Genomic DNA, 24,436 nt, shown 5'->3' on the forward strand with positions numbered 1-24,436 from the left:
TAGCATGGTCACAGACTACTTCTGTTAACAACTGAGCTCATATTAATGGCTGTGTGTACAACACTCAGTCCACATTAATCTTCGCATAAACAGGCGGATTTCCGTGTGTTTGCGCTGCTCGTTTAAACAAAGTAAAAGTTATGTTTTTAACAATTTTCCAGGTTTTTGGAAGGATTTTGTAGTCAGGAAAAATAGCATGGAAGTGTCCTGAGAGTTATTTCAAAATAAGCTACTCTTAATGACAGCTACGCAACCCATTTCTGGAGGACAAAAAAACGTGCAATGTGTTCTTGTGTTATGTTAGTTGATCTGTGTGTTGTTGCCCATATGTATGACATGATATTTCAATTGTTTTGGGTCATTCATTACGCTCGCACCACTACAATGCCATTCATTTCGACAGCGTACACATTCAGATTTAGTTTTGGTCCCATTTAGAGGTACCTTAACTTTTCAAGCTAATTTGACGTCAGAATAGTTTTATAACCAGTATGCACACTTGTATTACAACTACTATTAATTGACTACCACTTGAGTATTTTGTGCGTAGCATTTCAAGTACTTTGAATAAGTTCCGTTCAGCCCAACTATATGCGGAATTAAGATGACGTTTGCATTAAAATGTGGGCGCTAATTACGTGGCCGCATTGGTGCTTTTGTTTTGAAAGCTATTGTACATACAGGAAGCTCAATTACTGAAATTCCCTGCATGCCTGACCCTATAGCTAACTCACTAGATGGCGTACCCCTTACATTTTATACGGTCTTTTGGCTTGAAACTAAAGTTTTTAATACTGTGCCGGCTATGGGGTATTACTGGAAACCATATAGTTTTAGTCATTAAAGCATGCGTTTGAGTGTTTGAGTAATACGTGCATAATAAGGGCGTTAGCTGTGATGCTAATGTGGGTGTGCCAAAAACATTTGCCTGCTTACTCCCCAAACAAATCAGCAGGGGACTAATGTTGCAGGGATGTTGAGGCCATTTTGCTGCCACCCCTGTTTAACACTCTCACATCCGTTTAAGCTTTTATTTTTATCCACAGGATGTTTTTGAACTTTCCTGGTAGTCTAAAGGAGTTTTATCTCACTGCCTTAATTTATTAGCCTTGAGCCTGGTTCAGAGGATATGCATTTTGTGAATGATTTGATCTGATATTGCCTGATGTGAAAAAAGAGAAAAATGAAATGTTATTTCCAGACAACCATGGACATTTTCAATACAGCACAGCAATAGTGATTGTTGTGCTGTAAAGGTACAGCATGTTTTATTTTTGTGTATGTTACAGAATTTTTCACTCTTCTTTTTTTTTCTTTTTTCTTTTTCCTTCGTCAGGAACAATTTATAGTTACTTCGGCATTAGTCTTTTTGTATCAGAAGTCAAGCATTTTTTATTTATTTTTTTATCATGCGACATGAAGCTTTTATAGTGTCTGTTCTCTCTCAAGCAGACTGGTGCCTGTTTGTGCACAAGCACACAATCTGCCTTGTAGGGTTGTGTCTTTGGAGACACACAGGAAGCTGTTGTTATGGCAAGGAAGTGCCTCCCTGCTGTTGAAGCTTCAATAAGGAAAGAACACACAGCAGAGGGGTCGTTTATGAGCAATTAGCTCATTGTTTTGTCTTTGATGCTCGTCTTTCTTCATCGTGACTTTCAAAATCCCATATGCAGCACATGGTAGTTTAGAGTTTTCAGTGAGGTTCAGAATATCCTAGTGTGGCTTGTTTTGTCAATGTTGAACTTTAGCTCCAGAGGTTTTCCACTTTTAGCAATATACTTTATACTAAAATTTGAATTCATATACTTTTTTTGGTATTTTTTGTAAAATATGAGTTTTGTCTTACAATGACAAATTTCAGACATCTTTTTATTTAGTCCAAGCACACAGATGCAACTTTTTTGTTTTCTGCTGGTTGCCAACTTAGACAAAAGCATAGCAAAACATTAAAAAAAAAACAAAAAAATATTGAACTTATTTTTGGACATTTCATCTGAATGTGGGGAATTTTATATTTTGAAAGGAACACATGTAATTTGTCTTGGCACATTTTAAGGCTTCAAACCTTGGAGCGTTAATTCAACTCGCGTCATGCTAATGACAGAAGTTGAGTACTTTGCAAATAAAAACAAAACAAAGAACATGCTAAATATTGTTCCATCTGTGCTCGTCAACCTGATCCCATTGTCTTCCAATCAGCTCCTTCAGCCACTTGTGCCCTGTCCAGCTGTTCCTCATTTTCCGATCAGCTTGTATTTAGTTCCCTGCCTCCTCTCAATCGTTGTTGGATCTTTTGATTCTGTTTGTACTTCCTGTTAGTTGTCATGCCATGGAGAGTTCATTCAGCCTGTTTGTTTCTTTGAATCAATTTTGGACTTCAATCATTTTAGTTTCTTGGTGTTTCCAAAGTGCCTTATCTTCCTTTTACATTGTAATTAAATAATTTTCTGAGAGCACACCTACCTTGCCTCAATCGTGCTAAACCATAACATAACCTACATCAGGTGCAGTGCGTTTTATAGCAGTTAAAAACTGCATCAATGACTTAAGAGTGTTGCATGAAAGGAAGTTTATACCCTTAGGTCCAGTCAGATGTATTGGGATTTTTATGATTCTACTTCCGCTTTGTTAGGATGAAATGTTCATATTATTGATGGATGGATGAATGTAAAAATTGTCCAAATTTTGTGAATTTCAGTCTCTCAACGGTGAATATTCTCTCTTTATTTTTGTCCATCCTCCATTAAAGCAGACTGTTTATCTTTGTTTTGCAATGAGGCAAAATCATTAAAAAGTCCGCCATAATCCACAACTATGTATACACACGTGCCACAAAAGAGCAACATTGACCCATGAGGTCACAAGGATTATTCCCACTGTTTGCACTGTAATCCCACACTCAGTTGTCAACAATATGGTGCTGTGTGACTTGTAAAGTATTTAGTGTCAGCAAACGTTGAACAATGTTTCCATGCTTTATAATTTGAACTTTTAAAAACTAATTTTAATCATCACGTTCATTGTGTTTATTCTACATGTTGAAGTTCGATATGTTTTCTTTCTTCAGATTCCCAATTTAGTTTAATTTTGTTTGGAAGACGGCTTCCAGTCAGTGAGTCTTATCTTGACTGTTTATTAAACAGTTCAAGCTGGTCACGGAGTCTACTTTACAAAAAAACATATTCTCCAAAAACAACAGACCGCAGAGTCTGAGATTGATTGTTGAGGGGCTTCCTGTGTAAAATAAATCACTTAGACACACTTTTTCCTTTAAAAAAGGCTTTGTGCAAAAATACATCCAAGTCTGTGCTAAAGTACTTACCGTGCTCGTTGCTTCCAGCTGTGGCCCAGAAAAACTTTTCTGGCTATCATGGCATTAAATGATGTTCTCTTCAGACCTGGATGGAAACACCCTGCACAACACAAAGTCTCAAATTTTCCTGCCAGACTACTTGTATCAATATAGCAAGGTTCAACATTTCAGCCATTGTCAAATGTACATTTGTTGAGAAAGTGTCACTCCTAACACCTACCTTGTTGCCTCACATTTTATTACTACCCATCATTTTCTAGAATTTGTTACAACTAAATAATGATAAAACCTTTCGGTCAACAGACTCAACAAGTTCACAAAGATGCTGAATTTTCTGTTGTTGACATCAGAATGATTTTGCAGTTCATCCGCAATGCTCGAATGCTCACTGGATTTTTGCAAACGCGTGATATAGCCATCATTAGTTTTGCAAAATGAAGCATTTCTTGAATTATCTTGTGTCTCAGCATAATCTTTTTTTTTTTTTTTTTTTTTTTTCTGAGAGCTCAGTTTTATTCATTCGGCAGCCTTCCCGAGTCAACATGTCAACATCATCAGTCCCTTTTTTAAAATGTATTTATTTTTGTGTGCGTGCATGCATGCAAGTTTGTGCTCTTTAATTCATCTGAAAGCTGTTATAAATCCAAGACCCTTAACCAGATACTTCAGTCTCACTCGTGTTATGAAGTTGTCAGGAGTCCTGAGGAAGGATCAAAGGAAGGGAAGATGAAGCAAAGTGAAATCCATCACCAACCAGTAACCACCTTCCACCCACAGAGTTACAAATCTAGAATCTTTCTCCAACCCCAGATTCGTCTGAATTCAGGATTAGGGAGACATAAACAATCACAAAGCACATAAAAATCAGATTTTTTGCGGGACGGACCGAAACCACCTGCGGGAGGTAGTTGATTAAAAACAGTTTTACAGTCAGCCCTAAAAATCAGATTTGAGGAGGAATCCGATTGCAGTCAGATATGCCTGCAGTCTGCACACAGCCCAAGAGACCAGAGGAAAGACTAAAGGAAGGAAGGATAGATGAAGCAGAGTGAGATTTACAAACGGCAACCTCCACTTATTCAGCGACCAGTGGGAGAAGCAAATTTTTTTTGAGTTTTACTAGATGCTGATGTGGCGGATCTGGTATGCATGAGAACCTCCACCAGAGGGGGGCGCCGTTACGTGAAGTTTCAAGAATTTTGGGTGACACCAAAAAAACAAACATTTTTAGAGACTTAGACTTGACTTTATTGATCCCTTTGGGATGGCTCCCTCTTGGAAATTTACACGTCCAGCAGCAATGAGAACAGATAATAAAATAAAAAACAATTCAATCAATCAATCAATAAGGTTATTACACCAGAGATTGAATTAACAACAATAATAATTAAAATAAAATAAAATGTAAAAGTTCAATTAATCAATAAATAAGGTTATTACACCAGAGATTGAATTAATGATAATAATAATAATAATAAGATAAAAAAATAATACATAAATAAAAAGATATAATTGTAGAGAAAATTATATGTTTTTGTTGCTCAACTAAGTGAGCACTTCTATTGAGCCTGCCGTCAGTTATTTTTTTCATTTTTCATGTTTTAGGAATATCTTTTATGGAAAGAATTCCCCTCCTATGCAAAAGTGCAGCGATAGCCGTATATTCAGCCATGCATGACTTTTCTCCTCCCTCCTGTGTGCGCAGACTGAGCTGTAAATGTTTCGGCATCAGAGAACTCAGTATGAAGAAGTCAGTCCGGCCTGTGGTGAGTAAGGTGAGTAGCGATCGAGGGAAGGCGGAGGCCGCATCTACCGCTGGCACTGGAAAGCCTGCAGCCAAGACCAACAGCGCCGTATCTCTGTCCAAGGTTAGAAGCCTCGTCTTGCTTTTTGCAACGCAGCTGTTTGATCCTGCGTATATCTGAATGTTAATTTTTCCCTATGTTGTGTTCTCAGGTGAAAAGCAACGATGATCTTTTAGCAGCAATGGCTGGAGGGAATCCTGCATCGAGTAATGCTGTCAGCAAAACTAAGAGAACGGCCTCAATCGGGACCACTGCTAGCACCGGTGACAACAAGCAAAAAACAGCAACAGGTGAGTACTACAAGTATAATGCACTGCTCCAGTCTTAACAACAGATACGTGTATATTGACTTAGTAAATTGTTTAAAGCATTTAAATTGTTATCCTCACAAGAATTATAAATTTTGTATATCCATATGATCAATTAAGCCACAGTCATTATGAATTAAACATTCTATTAATTAAATGCGTTTTTATTACTTTCAAAAAGTATTTTATTTAAGGCAGAAATTTTGCACTTTAACTTTGAAAAGGAAATATGTAGTTATGTTAAGTGTTAGACTAAATTCATAAATTGATACAGATAAATTGATAAATTTGAAAAGGAAAAGTTGCTTTGAGTTTTCTGTCATTTAATTACTAAAAAAAAAAAAAAAAAAAAGTTCTAAATTTGCACTTTCTAAATGTAATTCAATGTGTTTGATTTGTTTCTAGAAGTATTTTATTTAAGGCAGACATTTTTCACTTTAATTTGGAAAGGGAAGTTTTTATTTGTTGTTTGATAATATAAAAGCAAATATTACTTTGAGTTATGTCATTTTTAGTTGTTTTTCTAAAATAAATAAATCGAGAAAAAAATCGGAAATCTATTTTTTTTTTTTTTTTTTTTGTGAAAAAATCTGAGATTTTATTTTTTGGCAAAATCGCCCAGCCCTAATACGTGTCTACACTTCCTCACATTGCACGCCAATTGCTGGTTTTCATCACATTTATCCTCTTTGCTAAGGAGGCATTACAAAAACGCATTTAATTCTAGTGGCTCTAATGGGGAGAAAAACGATGATTATTCTAATGGCCAATGATTAACGGGACATTGAGTAGTACTTGTATGTTCAGTTTGCAGCATTGAGGGTCGGGATAAGGATTTATTTACTGTTTTTTGTTTTGTAAAAACTTTTTAAAAAAAAATATTTTTTTCCCTCTCCAAATAAGGTTCCTCAACCAAGCGTATGACATCATCAACTACAAAAGAGCCAAATTCTTCACGAGACCGTCTTCGGACATCTAGGACGTCAGCTAATAAGAAGCAGCTGGCCTCGGGGACAGCAGCAGGCGACGCAGCCTCGGGGAAGCGCCCTCGCAGCCAGACCCTGACGGAGTCCGAGAGCCGGATGAGCAAGTCCAAATCCGATGGCCAGATCAGCGATAAGGTGGCATTGGAGACCAAAGTCAACGACCTGCTTGGCCTTGCTAAGAGCAAAGATGTGGAGATCCTACACCTTCGCAGTGAACTGAGGGACATGAGGGTCCAGCTCGGCATGGATGGAACGGACTCGCCCCCGCAGGGAGAAGCGGAGGAGGGGGAGAAGCCGCATGTCTCCGCCATCACAGCGGCGAATGTTGAGTCCACTCTGCTTTTGTTACAAGAGCAGAACCAGGCCATCAGGGAGGAGCTCAACCTGCTGAAGAGCGAGAACCGAATGCTCAAGGACCGCCTCAATGCGTTGGGATTCTCTCTGGAGCAGAGGCTGGACGGCTCGGACAAGTCGTTTCACTACCCGTCGCTGAGCCCGGACTTGGCAGCGGGCAACGGTCAGAGCGAGGGCGGCGCCACCCTGACGTCCTCGGTGGAGGGCTCGGCCCCCGGTTCCTTAGAGGATCTGCTCGGCGCCCACCAGCACGGCGGCTCGGCCGACAACCTCGACAGCGAATCCAGCGAGGTCTATCAGGCCGTCACCTCCAGCGACGATGCGCTGGACGCCCCCTCGGGAGCCTCCTCGTCCTCCGAATGCGAGTCGGCTCCCAGCAGGGAGCGCTCGCGGAGGGGCAGCAGCGGGAATGCCAGCGAGGTGTCGGTCGCCTGCCTCACCGAGCGCATCCACCAGATGGAGGAGAACCAGCACAGCACCTCCGAGGAGCTGCAGGCCACGTTGCAGGAGCTGGCCGACCTGCAGCAAATCACCCAAGAGTTGAACGGGGAGAACGAGCGGCTCGGCGAGGAGAAGGTCATCCTCATGGATTCCTTGTGCCAGCAGAGCGACAAGCTGGAACTCTACGGGCGGCAGATCGAGTACCTGCGCTCCCTGCTGGACGAGCACCATGTCTCGTACGCGCTCGAGGAGGACATCAAGAGCGGCCGCTACCTGGAGCTGGAGCAGCGTTACGCCGACCTGGCGGACAACGCCCGCTTCGAGAGGGAGCAGCTGCTGGGGGTGCAGCAGCACCTGTCCAACACTTTGAAGATGGCGGAGCAGGACAACGCAGAAGCCCAGGAGGTGATCGGAGCCCTGAAGGAGAGGAACCACCAAATGGAGCGCGTCCTGGACTCGGAGCGACAGGAGCGGGCGGCCATGGCGGCCGCGCTGGATGAATATAAAGCGGCGGTGAGCAGTGACCAGGCGGAGCTGAGCCGCTGTCGAACCCAGTTGGACCAGGAGAGGCAGCGGGTTGCTGAGTTGTACTCGCTTCATACAGCGGGCGACAAAAATGACATCTGCCAGCTTTTGGAAAGTGCGCGACTGGGGAAGGAGGAGGCTGAGGCCAAGGCTGCAAAGTTGCAGGTTGAGGTGGAGCAAGCTCACAATGATCTCGCCCTACTGCAGGACACGCTCAGTAAGGTTAGTCTGGGATAGAGACACGCTTCGTGGGTTCCATTTTAAAGGGCAAGTCAACCCCAAAACATTTCTTTACACAGGATTTCCGCGAGTCATTAAAAGGTATTAAGACATGAAATTAATTTTTGCTGAATTAAAGGCCTGAAATGGCATTAAAAGCATTAAATACGATGTCCAGAGGCATTAAAAATTTAAATACAATTGTTGTAATAATGCTGTTCGTGCTTTTATTTTACATACAACATTGTGCAAAAGTAGTCACCATAACACAATTTAGCAATATAATAAAACATACACAGTTATATCCAAAAGTATTTGGACAGTGACACCATTTTCATGATTTGGGCTCTGCATGCCACCACATTGGATTTAAACGGAAACAACTACAATAGAATTGAAGTGCAGACTTTAAGCTTAGCTTTAAGTAAAAAAAAAAAAAAAAGATGCACTGTTCCAGTCACCAACTTCCAACATGAAACACTAATGCATCTCGTGGCCAAAAATGACCTCAGCACAAATCTATCACTCCTTCTTATCTGTTTAGTATATTATTTTAACTTCAAATAACTTGATGAATTACTTACTATAAAATTACTGTATAAATGAACTAAAAGATTCAACCACATTTAATGCACTTTTATGTAAACAACTGTATGACAAACATGGGAAATTTTTTTTATTGTACATTTATAACAGTTGTAATTTGCGATTAGTCGCAAATTAACAATGGAACTCGGGCAATGAATTATGATTACAAATTGGAATCGACTGATATATAGAGTATGTGTGTGTGTATATGCAGTACAACATGGGCATTACATTTTAAGTTGCTACCCGAGCCTTGAGCAACTGTGACATCATTTTCAATCTATGGCAAGTGGAAAAAATGGATGCCACCTGAGATGGATAAAAACGAGGAGATTTTGCTGCTAAATTCATATTTCATAAACACAATATTAATCAGTTAAATTAAAGAACATTTTTGGGTTGACTTGCCCATTTAAAAAGTGCCATGTTGACATGGGTGACTCCAAAATTTGTTCTTCCTACTCACCAACACTTAAAGAAACGATCTGCATTGCATTTGAGCCTGACTAATGAACTCATTGTTGATGTTTTAATGAGCGACATCCATTCGTCTGTGCGAGCAGCTCGACAGGGAATATCGAGACTTCCAACAGCAGGTGCAGCAGCAGATGGCTGAACAAGCGCACGACCAAGAGAAACAGCGCGTGGAGCTGCAGGAGAAGGAGGCGGAGATCGTCGACATGAAGGAAACCATCTTTGAGCTGGAAGACGAAGTGGAGCAGCACCGAGCGCTGAAGCTGCATGACAACCTCATCATCACTGGCCTTGAGAGTAAGCAGCATGTTCGCATCGCACTCGCACATTTTGGAACTTTTTGACATTTTGCACAACGTGCTCTTCGTAATCAAGTTGAGTGCGTGCTGCTGATTGCAAAAATTGCTGCTTGCTATGATGTGATAAGATAAACACAAGTACATGGCATGTTAGCAGTTTTTTAAACTTGGCAGTGGTTGGACTTATTGACTAATATTAGTTATTTTAATATTTTAAAACAGGGGTGTCCAAACTTTTTCATTTGAGGCCCACATACAGAAAATCAGAAGAACGCAAGGGCCACATAATGTTATGAAGAGAAATTGTGTTTAGTCCTAAAAATTGTACAAATAATTTATTTGTGCTTTGGCATATTTAGAAAAATGCTACAGTATATAAACCAATTTATTTGTAATATGGCAGTAGGGTTTTTATAGTTTTGGAATTTTTCATTTTAGTTAGTTTTTATTAGTTTTCAGTGTGGTTCTGTTAGTTTTTATTAGTTTAGTTCTTTAAAAAATGCTTAATTTTAGTTTAGTTTGTTAGTATTGTCTTATTTGTATTAGTTTTTTTGTGACGTTATGCAGCCGACAAATCCCCCCTGCAATTGGCTGGAGGGTTGTAAACACTTTCTTTCCACAGAAACGCCCTGCTGTTTACAAAACAAACACAAAATGGCAAAATACAGGCTGGGGGGGTGGGGATTTTGGAAAAAATCACCACCACACATTAACAGAAGCCCAGAGGTGTAGATTAAGAAGGAGTCCATAGGTATACATCCTGTATTTATATAGTGCATTTTCCTGAGTGAAAACGGAAGACCGTGCCTTTAAAAAGCATTTTCGTTTTTATTTTATTTCAGGAAAAATATTGTTTTTTGAATTTTAGTTTGAGTTTTTTCATTAATTAACTAAAATCACCTTTTAATGGCACCTGCTTTTCGAGTCCCTCCCTTCTTACTTTGACCATCTCCAAACATTTTTGTTTTGTCTATTTTATTTGAATTGAGTCAAATGCCATTTTTAGCATACGTTGCGGGCCACTGAAAAATGGATGGCGGGCCGCAAATGGCCCCCGGGCCGTAGTTTGGACACCCCTGTTTTAAAACAATATTGATTGTAAATTAATCTGTTATTTGTCCTTTTTTCCCTGCATGTGAAGGAAAGACTCTTAAGATGAATTGAGGAGCGGATTAGCTGCGCGCGCTCTATCCACAAGAAAGAAAAGAAAAAATCTGGAAGTAATTTACTAGCTAAAGAGCATTATACAATGTGTCAGGGCCAAGCATGTGGTAGAAGGCTGTCGACAGAGCACTCAGCGAGACGCAGCGTATTGTTTGTGCAAAGAAGCCGCTTGTGGCTACGAAGAGATAAAAGTGGTCCGTTTATGTTACATATGAGCTGGGCTTAAGTTGTCGCTAAATTCCTTGGCAAACTGCAAATGTGCAGGTCCCTGATGCGGGCCTTTCCCCTTGACGAGGTTTAGCATTTATTTGATAAATAGTTTGAAGTATACACACACTGCGCTGTGACATTCACAGCTATGAAGTTTTCATTCACACTGTTAACTGATAACACTAATGTTACATGCACAAGTTAGTCTTTATAGGAAGTACTTTTTCTGGGTAATGCAAGTTGAAAAAAAATTTTCACATATGATTGCACATCACATCACAGCACACTGTTGTGTCCGTCAAACCTAAATTAGAAATCTTGTCTACTCTATGGCCAGCTCATTAAATGAATCTACTTTCTTTTCCAGATTCTGTAAAAAAGCTCCAAGATGAGAAACATGACATGGAACGAGAGATAAAGATCCTTAATCGCAGGCTCAGGGTAAGTCAGCTGGCAATAGTGAAGACATCTTTTCATTTAGCAGAGAGCTCAGCGAGGTAAGGTGGGGCAAGACCATTTAGAGATTTTACAAACAAAGAAAAGAATCTTACAATGGACTCTAAATTTCACGGGCAGCCAGTGAAGAGAGGCCAGGATAGGGGTTATGTGTTCCCTCTTACGGGCACCAGTAAGGAGACGAGCAGCAGCATTTTGGACAAGCTGGAGGGAGGACTGGCTGATTCCAAAGTAAAGTGGATTACAATAATCCAGCCGCGATGTAACAAAGGCTTGGATTACCGTTTCTAAATGCTGCTGAGATCGGCGATTTTTTTTACCTTAGCCAGCTGCCTAATACGAAAATGCTGGATTTGACAACAGCGGCAATTTGCCGGTCCAGTTTAAAGTCACTGTCCATCTTGACACCCAAGTTTGACACTGTTGGCTTTAGTGCGCCAGAAGACCCAAGTCAGCAGGATGAGAAGGGCCAGTGGGACCAAAGACCATAACTTCTGTTTTCTTCTCATTGAAGTTCAAGAAATTTAAAGCCATCTCAGGCTTTGATTTCCTCCAGACAAGACAAAAGAGGCCTCTTCCTTTTAACTAAGTGGAACTGTCATCCGCATAGCAATGAAAAGAAATCCCATGTTTTCGTAGGATGAAGCCCAAGGGCAGTAACTATAACGAGAACAGTATGGGCCCCAATACAGAACCTTGTGGAACACCATATGACAGTGGGGCGGTGCGGGACTCGGAGCACATAACATTCGATGTTTTTGTGGAAAATCAACACAAAGTGGGACACAATCAAGTGGTAGACACAAGTGAAGTGGAATCAAATTTATACAATATTTTACATGTGCAAAATTATTCACCCCCTTTTCTCTGAGTGCAGCCATCTGAGTCCAAGTTCCCTGATGGTTTCTGAATGATCCAATTAGTTCTCATTCACTGCCAGTCATTATAGAAATTTTTTACATTTCCAATACTCACGTGATATTACATTCAATAATTATATATAAACCGAATCTACCAAATAACAGAATAGACTCCCTACTTTTTGTCCCGTCCCGTTCTTTTATAATTGACAGCAGAAAAATGTAGGTTTGCCAAAATACAGCCATTTCTCCCATGGACTCTGAAACTGTGTTTATTTCCTATAAAATGGGGCAATGATGTCATCTACCGGTGGTCGGGCATCAGTAAAGTTGTTTCCAAGTTTGATATTTACAGTGGAGCATGCTCAGATTCGCCCCCATTTAGCACCGCTCTAAAAAATACAATTGACAAGTATACTTGTCAAAGGCAGTGAATGAGTTAATAGGGGTGTTAAAAAAAAATAATCGATTCGGCGATATATCGCGATACTACATCGCGAGATTCTCGAATCGATTCAATAATCGGCAGAATCGATTTTTTTTTTTTTTAGGATTCACACCTTGAGCATGGAAGAATGTTATATGAACGGAACATTAAGCCTTAATATTTTATTTTAATGCTGTTCAAACAGGAAACAGATTACAACCTCTATAAGACTGAAATTTCAGATAAATAAATAATACATTTTCATATAAATCTTACACTCTACAAGCTTACTGATTCGTATTTTCTAAATTTGAATGAAAAAAATCGCAACAATAGACTTATAAATTCGTATCGGGATTAATCGGTATCGAATCGAATCGTGACCTGTGAATCGTGATACGAATCGAATCGTCAGGTACTAGGCAATTCACACCCCTAGTTCTTAACATACTAAATGCTTTGTCATCCAGTCTTTTAAGCGTTCACTGTCAATTTGAGATAGATAAAAACGTGGATTTTGCTGCTTTATGTATATTCGGCAATATTAATCAGAATATTGTGTTTAGATTAGTGGGTATGCATAGAACGTATTATTGTAATGAAAATTTTGGGTTGACTTCCTCTTAAAGCAGCATAATCTTTAAAGCTGTATATTACAAGTGTCTTTACCAAAATCATCCATCATGCCTTGATTATGTTTATTGTCACTTGCCGCACAGGAAGAGTCAATGGAGTGGCGTCAGTTTCAAGCAGACCTGCAGACAGCTGTGGTCATTGCTAACGATATCAAGTCAGAAGCACAGGAGGAGATAGGAGACCTGCGGCGACGACTACAGGAGGCCTTGGAGAAGAACGACAAGCTGAGCAAGGAGCTGGATGAGGTCAAGAGCCGCAAGTAAGCCACACAAACAATTTGGACAGATTTGGGATTCTTGTATCTCTCGCTATCTTTTGCTGGCATAGCCAGTCGCACGTATTGCTAAACAACATTAACTCATTCACTCCCAGCCATTTTGACTGAAGCAACCCCCGTCGCTCCCGGCTGTTTTACCGGATTTTGACTGATTTTGCCAGGTCCACAGAATATTGTGTTCTATTGCTATAAAAACATGGAACACAAGGTTAGAGTCTCTTCTTTCATCAGGAAAAAAAAACGTACATTTGTATCTGTTTCCGTTTTGCAGCAATTTGAATTAGCATTAGAATAAAGCAAAGTTTCATCATTATTCACAAACCTGTTGAAAATACTGGCAAAAAAAAGCTTGTTGCAACATGGCCCTGGCTGATCGCTTATTCTCTGCTGCCACCTGCTGGCCGTTTTTTTGTAATAACTACCATTGCTTTAAATTACCTCTTCATGTCAGATGTTATATCAATCAAAAAAAAACTTAAAAAACGGATAAATACGTTTTTGGGAGTGCAGGACAAAGTATTAAAAAACGTATTTATACGTTTTTGGGTTTGAATGAGTTAAGTTAGGGGTAATACTTTTGCATAGTGATTAATCTTAGTGATAGGGTTTATTTGCCAATATTTTTAAGTCAATACCTTATTTCACATTGTCTGATCATGCTGTTTATATTAAGTAGAATATCATGTTTTTTTTTTCTCAGGCAAGAGGAGGAGAGAGGCCGAGTATATAATTATATGAACGCAGTGGAGAGGGACTTGGCTGCACTCAGGCAGGGGATGGGTCTGAGTCGTCGATCTTCCACCTCGTCTGAGCCTTCGCCAACTGTCAAAACACTCATCAAGAGCTTTGACAATGCCTCGCAAGGTATATACCACAATTTGAGTTCACAACAATATTGTGTGTTTTGGTATCCCAGACTGCATTTTTTTTTTTTTTTTTTTTTTTTTTGAGAAATTTCCCCAGAGCTGATGATCCACTTCTGACGTACTGTACTGTAGTTCATTTCAGCTGCATTTTCAGTCACATTTAAGCACAGCTCCTTGTAACTAACTGTGCTCTTGTAAACTTGAAGCTCCACCACCTTCCAGTACTGCGACTGTGACGCCAACAGCGCCGGCCACCCCGCTACCACGCACCCCTCTCAGTCCTAGTCCAATGAAGACTCCTCCGGCTGCTGCTGTGTCACCTATACAGGTGCGGAAGAAAAGCTTTTCAGCTCATGTTGTGTTTTCTGTAAATAGAACTGAAAGCCACAAAGAATTCTACATATTTTTCACTTATGATACTCCAAGTCCCTAATATTGAATAGTAGGGGTGTGAATTGCCTAGTACCTGACGATTCGATTCGTATCACGATTCACAGGTCACGATTCGATTCGATACCGATTAATCCCGATACGAATTTATAAGTCGATAGTTGCGATTTATTTTCATTCAAATTTAGAAAATACTAATCAGTAAGCTTGTAGAGTGTAAGATTTATATGAAAATGTATTATTTATTTATCTGAAATTTCAGTCTTATAGAGGTTGTAATCTGTTTCATGTTTGAACAGCATTAAAATAAAATATTAAGGCTTAATGTTCCGTTCATATAACATTCTTCCATGCTCAAGGTGTGAATCCTAACCCGAAGTCAGACGTTTTGTTGAATATTTTTCCATTAAAAATGGAAGTTTAAAAATCGATTCACACACACACAAAAAAAAAAGAAAAGGCAATGATGATAAGACGTTGAATCGGTAAGACTACCGAATGAACAATTCTGAGCTCTTAAAAAAAAAAAAAAAAATCGATTTTTTTTTTATTGAATCGATTCGAGAATCGCGCGATGTAGTATCGCGATATATCGCCGAATCGATTTTTTTTTAACACCCCTATTGAATAGGTTTCCCTTGCTTTTACTGGTTTAGCTGTTTTTGCTCATTTGACATGCGCTCTTTTTTTCTTTCAGAGGCATTCTGCATCCACATCTCTGTCAGCTTCCAAGCCGCTGTCCTCCCTCAGCGACAAGAGGAGCAGCTACTCCGACATCTCCATGTCATGTAGGCAAATGTTCTTTATTTTACCACGTTGCTAGTCTTTTGCTCTCAAACGCTAATCGTCATGTGATGTTCTGTGGTCTTGTTCAAACTTGGAGGATTTAAAGTAGCAGAACAAATGATGACCTCATTGGCTGATTCAAAAACCTAATTCAAAGATTCACTTAAGGGCAAACAATTTAATTGACCTTTGCATGGCATACATACGTAAGTAATAGTAATTCAGGATAATATTATTGCACTGATCACTTGGGGAAGTAAGAAGTAGTTGTCATTCGGTAGTCTGTTTGGGGAAGAAACAAATATTGAGCTTTCTGAGAAGCTGCTCATCTGATTATAATGTTTACATTTTCCCTCCAGTAGCCAAGTGTTTTGTAAACAAAAGTGACATTGTGTTATTGGTGATTTGATGTTTCCTCTTTTGTATATCATATACAGTTTGTGTTTCTGTGGTCAGAGTAGCCTGACCCATTGGGCACGTTTCTTTTTTTTTTTTTTTTTTTTCTTTTTTCTTACACACACATCTACATACTGGTATTTAAATATTGTTCATTTTTCTCTGCTTTAGAAATACTGAATGTTGCTACTAATGTTCTTGGGTTTGCAAAACAGCTTTCTTTAGGTAATGTAGGAGGGCAGTGTTGGAAAGTCATCTCTTTTCAAGCCATGATGATTTTGTATATTAATACTATCAAGCACTAAAGTGTAAAAAAAAAAAAAAAAAAAGTAAAAGCGTATGTGACCATGCAGTGTTTCCCACACCGTGTTAATATTTGGGTGGGCCACCCAAGTAAACTGGCCGCCACCCAAGAAGCTTTCAAGAAAATTTGAATTTAATAACTTCATTATTTTTCATGTACAACTACTTGCTGTCGACTGATGATGACATCACCCGTGCTGAGGAAGTAGGTAACGGCCAATCATGGCTCACCTGTTTTCTGGGTTTGGTAAGTCAACTGAGCCATGATTGGTCGTTACATACTTCCTCAGCACAGGTGATGTCATCATCAGTCGACAGCAAGTAGAAAAATAGTTTTTAAAAGGTATTAATTTTAAATAAAAAATAATGACATTATCACATTAATTATAGACAAAATATTAACTTTTTACTGCTGAAAATGGCTCAATGAGTCAAGTATCCCTTTAAGTCGTAATGGCTCCCAGCTGCTTGACACAAAAGAAAACATTATGGCACTTCATGTGAAAAAAACAAAACAAAAAAACGACTCGCCAAAATTTACGAGTACATAATGTGCAGACGTGTGATAATCATAGTCTGGAAATATTAGAATGGAACTCGCAACATTTTTTGATAATATTCAAAGTGTTCATTATCCATCCATCCATCCATCCATCCATCCATCCATTTTCTGAACGTCTTGCTCCTCACAAGGGTCGCTGGGGGTGCTGGAGCCTATCCCAGCTGGTTTCGGGCAGTAGGTGGGGTACACCCTGAACTGGTCGCCAGCCAATTGCAGGCATTCATCATCATAATAATAATAATAATAATAATAATAATAATTATATGAATGTGCGGCAGCGCTTCCGTCTTAAATATTATCCAAATTAATGCGAACTTCGTTCTAATATTTTTAGACTGATTAACATATGTCTGCACATGTACTCGTAAATTTTTGGGGACAATCAGTCATGGTTTTCATTCAGCCACCGTTGCACATAAAACCTGACTGAGTGATATGACACCATACTCATTTTTATAGAACAAAACTATAGGCCAGGAAATAAGTCCAAAATGAACAGGGGTTGTTTGCACGCAAACACGCCACGGCGATGGCTGCGCAAAAATGTCCAATAATTACATGTAATAAAAAGGAAACGAAAAATAATAATTTTTATCTGTTTTGTGGGTCACTTTGACTCAAATTGTAGTTTAATTCGCACGTCGTCTCAAATGGTTCCAATTGCTGGTATTCTTTACACTCAGTGGAATTTGAATGTGACAACATTGTATGTGTTACATCAACAGTGTTGCTCATGTATTTACAGCCGAGCACCTTCTCAGAGGAGCCCCAGCCAGTCGACCACCTTCTGTCCATCAGAGGGTCTCCAACATGGATTCCAGCAAGACAATTTCAGGTTAAGGACGCTACATTTGAGCATTGCTAGTATACATTTTCCGGGAATCAATCTCTATCCCCCCCATGTTCTGAAGTAGTTTCCCGCCGGAGTAGTGAAGAGATAAAGAGGGACATGGCAGCCCAAGACGGAGGCTCCTCCTCCTCACTGATGGCCATGAGTGCCTCCTCCTCTCCCACGGCCTCCATCACTCCCACGACACGCAGCCGTCTAAGGTGCGAGCAACTTGTTGAAGTTCTACAAGGTAAAGAAAGGTTACTAAGCAAGCAGACTCTGATCACTTGTTGTTTTTCTTTAAAAAGAGAGGAACGAAAGGACCCACTATCTGCGCTGGCCAGACAGTATGGAGGCTCCAAGAGAAACGCTTTGCTCAAGTGGTGCCAGAAGAAAACTGAGGGCTATCAAGTGGGTTATTGTCCCCAAAACACCCAATATGATTAAACTATGAATATTTTTGTAATTGTGGGAATGCTAAAAGCATCCCACATATGTTATTCAGATTTTCATACTCCTCACTTTTTTTGCCGAGAAGCGACTCCTACATTATATTTCTGAAAATTCATACACCATTCGCCATGAATTTGAACCTGGGTTCAAACCCCGCTTGGACCACATTTTAGTACATTCGATGGTTTGGTACCAACTATTGCATCAGGAAATGGATTATAATTTCTCTGAAACAATTTACAGATTGCAGTTCAAGTTTTCCCTTTTATTCATTTTTCTTTCAACTTCAGTGACAATTTCCACATAATTTGTCTTTCAATTTACTTCATCAGCATTCAGCTATTAGCATTCCGCTTTCAGCATTCCCACGCAATTTTTCCAGAAATTGCACTTAGTCTAGTTTGTTTAAAATGCTTGTTGGAAGTCAGGAATCAGGCACGAGAGAAAATGTCGTCTTTTTCCTGGCAAGTTACACAATTGTCTATTTCAAGATTTTGTATACAGAACAAGTTTAGGGTCAACAAGCTAATATTTGCTTTCATTACATGAACCGTATTTTAAAGTCAATAGCAACATGAGCTGTCATAAATTCACGTTGTACTGTGACAGAAGTGAACATGTTAGAACAGATGAATATCAGAGCTTGATCAAATCTGTTGATGCATGTTGTTAAGTAGCTTCACTATTGCCAGACATGCAACAGAAATAACGAACGTTCATGTATTAATTTAATCCATTACTGTATGAATTGGATATTTGAAATGACCAGTAAAGTAAAATGAATTTGTCTGTTTTTCATTAGATGTTAGATAAGTGAAATTACAAATCCAGAAACAGCTGTGGAAAAAATGAAAGAAAAAAACTTGGATGGTAATAGGATGTGTATGTTCTGCGCACGCATCTGTTGCCTGCTGAGCCTTGGACTCTTGCTGTAAGCATTGAGAAGCCAAAAAAAAAAAAAACCCATCTCCATCACCATTTTTCTTTCCTGTGCCACACCTTATAGTTCTCATTTTAATGAAGACGAGTCTGGCTCTCATAAAACTGCATCCACACTAATGCGTCTTGTGTTTCACTTGAGGCACTACAGCGCTCACGAAAATGCAGTGTGCTTATTAATTTTAGAGGTCAACTCACTTTAACCTCTCAACTTTAGAACGCACATGTCCAACTCTTTAATATTTCAGTACTTTTGTGTAATGTTTGTATGCCAAATAACCTCTAAAATTTGTGAGTAGTGTGTAAGTAGCTGATTGGTCTGCTCGGAAGACAAGAAATGTTAGTTCCTCTCATAAATGCCTTATAAGGTTAATTAACCTTAAAAGTTCAGTTTTAAGCTTGGGTATGGATTATTTTTGTTGTCGATTATGTTTTCAAAATGCATTATTTATTATGTCATGTGTTCCAGAACATTGACATCACCAATTTCAGCAGTAGTTGGAATGACGGTTTGGCATTCTGCGCCGTGCTGCACACCTACTTGCCAGCCCACATCCCGTACCAAGAACTGACCAGCCAAGACAAGGCGAGTACAAAGTGGAGGGAAAAGCCAACCTGAAAATTCCTAAATGCTGAAATAAAAATAGTTGGCCTGTCTTGTTTTTTATTTTTATTATTATTGTTATTACAGAGGAGGAACTTCTCCTTGGCGTTCCAGGCTGCTGAAAGCGTCGGGATCAAATGCACTTTAGTAAGTTTTGAGATGCTAAGTGAGGATGTTTTTTGTCAACAAATATTTTATTTTCTATTAAGGAAAGTGAAGCCTGTGTCATATGCTGTTAAATTGGTCATCAAGTTAAGTCCACCGGTGTACTTATTTTAAGAGGCAGCCCGCTAACATGCTACAAACCGCCAACGGAAAAAATAAAATAAAATAGTTCACACTAGACAGGTATTACATATACAGTCAAACCTCGGTTTTCAAGCATAATCTGTTCCAGAAGGCTGTTCTAAAAGTGATTTGTTCGAAATCCGAAACAATTTTTTCCATTGTAATTAATGTAAATAATTTTAATCCGTTCCAAGTCTAAAAAAAAAAACTTTTTCCAAGTTTTTTTTTTTTTTTTTTTTTTTACTATTTATCTATTTATTTATATTTATATTATTTATTTACTTTTTTTTTCTTTTTTTTTAACTATTTATTTATTTTACCATTCGTGAAGTCGGACTTGGTACCAAGATAAACCAAATGCGGAATTACGAGTACAGTCCACCTATTCTTACTTAATATCAAGTCGACATTGTTGTCATCGTGCCTAATCTGCATTTTTTTTTTTTTTTAAGACTTTTAATTGGCTAAAACGTGACTTTTAGTGGTCAGACTTCCAAATGTTTTTTTTTTTGTTTTTTTTATGTGGACATGGACTGAAATATTTGGAGGAATGAAGTTGAAATGACTTTTCAACATGTGGACGTCATCTTGGCCAGTGTTTCCCAACCTTTACTGAGCCAAGGCGCATATTTGACATTGCAGAAATCTCACTGCGCACCAGCGCACAAAAATGTCACCAAAAGAGTATATGCTGATATATCTCTCAACTGCATTTGGTTACTTCAGTTTGACAAAACCGCCGACTCCCCACTGTCAAATTTTGTGTCTTTCGCAGGACATAAATGAGATGGTGCACACCGAGAGGCCAGACTGGCAGAGCGTCATGACTTACGTCACGGCCATCTACAAATACTTTGAGACCTGACGCACGTCTGCTGCTACTGGGCCGCACCTCAACCCCCCCCCAACGTCACAACTTGTACCTCACTGGATAGCACCGCCGCCACCCGCTTCGTTAGCACGTTTCAACATCATCGTCAGTCGTTTGCATCACCGAGAGCAGACCTCATGAAAGGAAACACGTCTTGCCTGTATGCGGTGTCGCGATGACGCCTTGACAAAGTCAACCGAGTACGAAGTGACGGCTCGAAATGCGCCTTAGTGCCTTCACCTGGATTTTCATTTTGCAAGCCGTTCTCCTCTCCGCTTTGCCCAAACGTTTGCACACCAGCAAGCAACAAAACAAGTGCAAGATCGTCCTCTTTTGATGGTGAATACTTTAGGAAGCATCTGTTACGGATCTAGAACATATCAGTACAGTTAGGGTTCTTTCAGTCCTTCGACTTACACCTCAGGCAGTTGTTGTTGTTTTTGTTGTTGTTTTTTTGCAGTATTTTCAGATGTTTGTGTTAGAGAGGATTAAGTGCCTGTGTAATGATTAATGCCTGACACCAGCTCCTCCCCTGAGAGCCAAAGCCCGAATAGTGTCTTTTCACTACAGCACGTCAAGATGCAGATCAGGAGTTGTCAAAAAAAAAAAAAATTGTTTGTGTTTTTTTTTTTTTTGCTTCATTGATGCCGGTTGTCATTTGGAAAGTAACAAATATCTGATCAGGAGCGAGTGTCTCATTTGAAAGCATAACTAAGAGACATTCAAGCGCCAATTCTCTTGCCGGGTTTTTCATACATTGGGTCATGATGTACGTTAATGTGTGGATTCTAATATAAAAGTGCACTGCATAATGTTTGGTTGTGAAGTTTTGAGGTGTGATGTGAATGACAAGATTAACTGTGCTGAGTGTCCTTATGCAAGATTCTGGAAATTGCTATAAGATTTCCTATATTTCTTGTGTGGAGTTTTCATGTTCTCCCCTGTGCTTGTGTGGATTTTCTCTGGGTGCCGCTTCCACCAGCTGACAGCTAGGATATGGCTCCTGTTAACTTGTGATCCCCATAAGGTCAATGTTATGTAAAATAGATTGATCTAATAATAATAATAGCAATAAATATTAAAAATTATTTTAAAACAAAAAATAGCACCATCAAAAATTCACACAAAGTTAATTCCCCTAATTTCTGACGAATTTGCATATGTCACCTGGAGCTCTTCCTCAGTTTAACTTCCAAAATTGAAAGTTTACAGAAACTTTACATGAATGTTTTTGCTCTTTTTTTTTTCTTCTCTCGATTCTACACATTAATTGGTTTCATACTTCTTCAGGAAGAAGAATGTCAAAATATAGTTAGAGCCTGAGGTTTGTTAACTTAGCTAGCTAGCTAGCTAGCTAACCGAGCTAGCTAGCTTAGCTCGGTTTAGCCACAACGCTAAAAAGCGAAGGAAGCAAAAATGAAAATCCACCTTCCGTCACTTGTAAGGGCCAAATGATCTCATTTGTGTTGTCTGTACAAAAACACTAGTCCAAAAGATTTGAGCTACATGTTTTGTTGACATGACATTTACGCAAGCTGTGTCACTGTGCTCACTGAAAGCGAAGCTAATAGGAACTCATTGGCCTCGTTCTCACGTTTGCGGAACAAATTGTCCCCGAGGAGCTCATTTACTCGCAACCTTCTCTGTATGTTCAGCTTGTTGAACTTCTTACTGTGACTTGACATTCTTTTCGATATGCTGAGTACACGTTGGTGCGGCATTGATGTCCATTGTGCCAGCAACATGATCGTGTGGCTGCTGTGTGTCAATTGTGCCTCAATTTACATATTCACTGTATTTATTTGGAGGTTTCCAATCACTGTATTATTGGTTTATTGTTATTTTTGCTTTATTTGTGAGCGCATGGATTTGTTACATACACCATCTATGGAAAAGCCATTTGCACATTTATTTGATATTCTTGGTATTTGTACACTCTTTGTCCCAATTTAGTGCATCAGTAGTGACAGAATTCGACTGGTGTTAATTTGCGCCTCAATAGTCGGGCGAAGATGTTAACTAGTGCAGTTGTGCCTCATTAGTTACATGTAGTTGGCTTATTAGTGAGGACGAAGAGCGTACTGTAACTTGTTATCAAATAAACGTTTATTCTTTTCCCTTGGATGCAAGGATGAGTTGCGCACCAGTAGACCAAAAGTTGGCACAATTGTAGTGGGGGGGGAGAAAAAAAAACGATACTAGACAAACAGTTGTTCTACTAGTACGCTGAATTGTCCTGCTTATGAGGACAAATGGCATACTGGTATAGACATTTAAGATGGCTATTAAGGATATTGAATAAATGCTCAAAGGGCTTTTATGCGCTGGGTCAGCAATTTTTTTTTAATCTCCAATTTTCTGCTAATGTCTTGCCTTAATTTAACTTTTGAGAGTGTTCAACTTTTAAAAAATGGATGGTCGTGCCTCTTGAGAAAAACACCAATAAGGTCTTTTTGCAAGGCAAGTTGATTTGATGAGTGTCTGGTGTGCGTTACTGTATGCCGATTTGGGTCAGATGAGGCTGCCAGCTGGTATCTATAGCAATGCCGTTGTTGCAAAACTCACATCACCACCGTGTGTACACATCCAGTCATTTAGCACAAGCAACTTTTTTTGTGTGTATGTATAAATGTGTAGTATTTAAGTGCATTTGAAAGCATCGGGTGTTATCAGGCAACACTTTTATAAGTGTGCCGCTCGATTCCGTTGCTGAACTGCGTGTTGTTATTCCCGCTACAGGAACAATTGCTCAAAAAGTGGAATATGTTTGCGCTGGCTTATTTGGAGCAACGGATGGACACTAAATCCAGCAAGGACGCTATACATTCCACCTCCACGTTTCAGCTACAGAAGAAGAGAAAGATGTTACATTGCAGGGCCTTTCATGTGTAATGGCCTCTGGAAGCAGGAAAGCAAATGTGAACAGTGCTTTGTTTCTTTACTGGATCTGCTTCATCATTTTTATTTCATTTTTTTGCTTGCCTTGGTTTACTTGAAAATGCTCTGAGAATTCCACTGAACATACTTAAGTTTTGTTTTGTTTGTTTTAACTTACTCAATGTTGCCAATAAATCCGATATTTTATTTTCCAGTTCAAATCTTTTTGATAGTGTGGAATATTTTTTTATTCTGATGCGACACTGATCACACAGCTGCAAAACTGTCTTTTCATACTTCGTTTTGCTTATAATCAAACAGCCATTGTAGTTTTTGTCTCCTCAGATTCAGACCACATCCAAAATGAGCATTTTCCTTGTATTGATACGCTGAAAAGAATCCACCCTTTCCAAACGTAAAACCATTTTTTGGTGAATTTTAGGCCCCCCAACTTTGTGACGTTTGCACCCAAGTTAATTTTCACAATTGTTTAAAATAAGAATAAAATTAGGTGGATGGAAACTCACTTAATTATGAGGCCCGTCATGTCTTTGTGTTTGTACTTTAACTTTGACAACAATTTTGCTGTTCACCATCGCAAGATATTTAAAACACTGGAAAACGAGTGGACTTGATTTATGAGGAGCCATAAAATATTTTGGGAGAAATTGAATTATTTATGACTTTAAAATAACCATTTTCCGTACTCATAAATACAATTAAAAGTGGTTCAGTGAATGAATGGATGTCTTGGATGAGAATCTGAACGCTATAAACATAAGCAGATTTTGAGTTTCCTCCCTGACTTGAAGCATCTGTGGAACGTGAGCAGACGGTATCGCCCAGTGCACATCGCACTTGTTACTTCTGTCAGCTGTGACATCATCGATAAATCCCATGAAATACATATTCCTTTACCTGCGAACGCCT

The 24,436-nt window shown here is 39.3% G+C and overlaps 1 protein-coding gene across 1 annotated transcript in view; it reads left to right on the forward strand.

Annotated features, from left to right (window-relative positions):
• The window catches only part of specc1la (sperm antigen with calponin homology and coiled-coil domains 1-like a), a 24,019-nt gene extending 292 nt beyond the window's left edge, over positions 1-23,727 (forward strand). The window contains exons 2-16 of the mRNA XM_077522250.1: positions 5,019-5,181; positions 5,270-5,408; positions 6,330-7,954; positions 9,103-9,310; positions 11,054-11,127; positions 13,149-13,324; positions 14,043-14,206; positions 14,415-14,536; positions 15,296-15,386; positions 17,391-17,480; positions 17,560-17,695; positions 17,783-17,885; positions 19,336-19,452; positions 19,558-19,617; positions 20,534-23,727. Of these exons, the coding sequence (XP_077378376.1) occupies positions 5,056-5,181; positions 5,270-5,408; positions 6,330-7,954; positions 9,103-9,310; positions 11,054-11,127; positions 13,149-13,324; positions 14,043-14,206; positions 14,415-14,536; positions 15,296-15,386; positions 17,391-17,480; positions 17,560-17,695; positions 17,783-17,885; positions 19,336-19,452; positions 19,558-19,617; positions 20,534-20,623 (3,321 nt within the window). The 5' untranslated portion in view covers positions 5,019-5,055 and the 3' untranslated portion in view covers positions 20,624-23,727. The remainder of the gene's footprint in view (positions 1-5,018; positions 5,182-5,269; positions 5,409-6,329; positions 7,955-9,102; positions 9,311-11,053; positions 11,128-13,148; positions 13,325-14,042; positions 14,207-14,414; positions 14,537-15,295; positions 15,387-17,390; positions 17,481-17,559; positions 17,696-17,782; positions 17,886-19,335; positions 19,453-19,557; positions 19,618-20,533) is intronic.
• The last annotated feature ends 709 nt before the right edge of the window (positions 23,728-24,436 follow it).

Source organism: Festucalex cinctus, chromosome 5 (genome assembly GCF_051991245.1).
Source record: "Festucalex cinctus isolate MCC-2025b chromosome 5, RoL_Fcin_1.0, whole genome shotgun sequence".
NCBI lineage: Eukaryota > Metazoa > Chordata > Actinopteri > Syngnathiformes > Syngnathidae > Festucalex > Festucalex cinctus.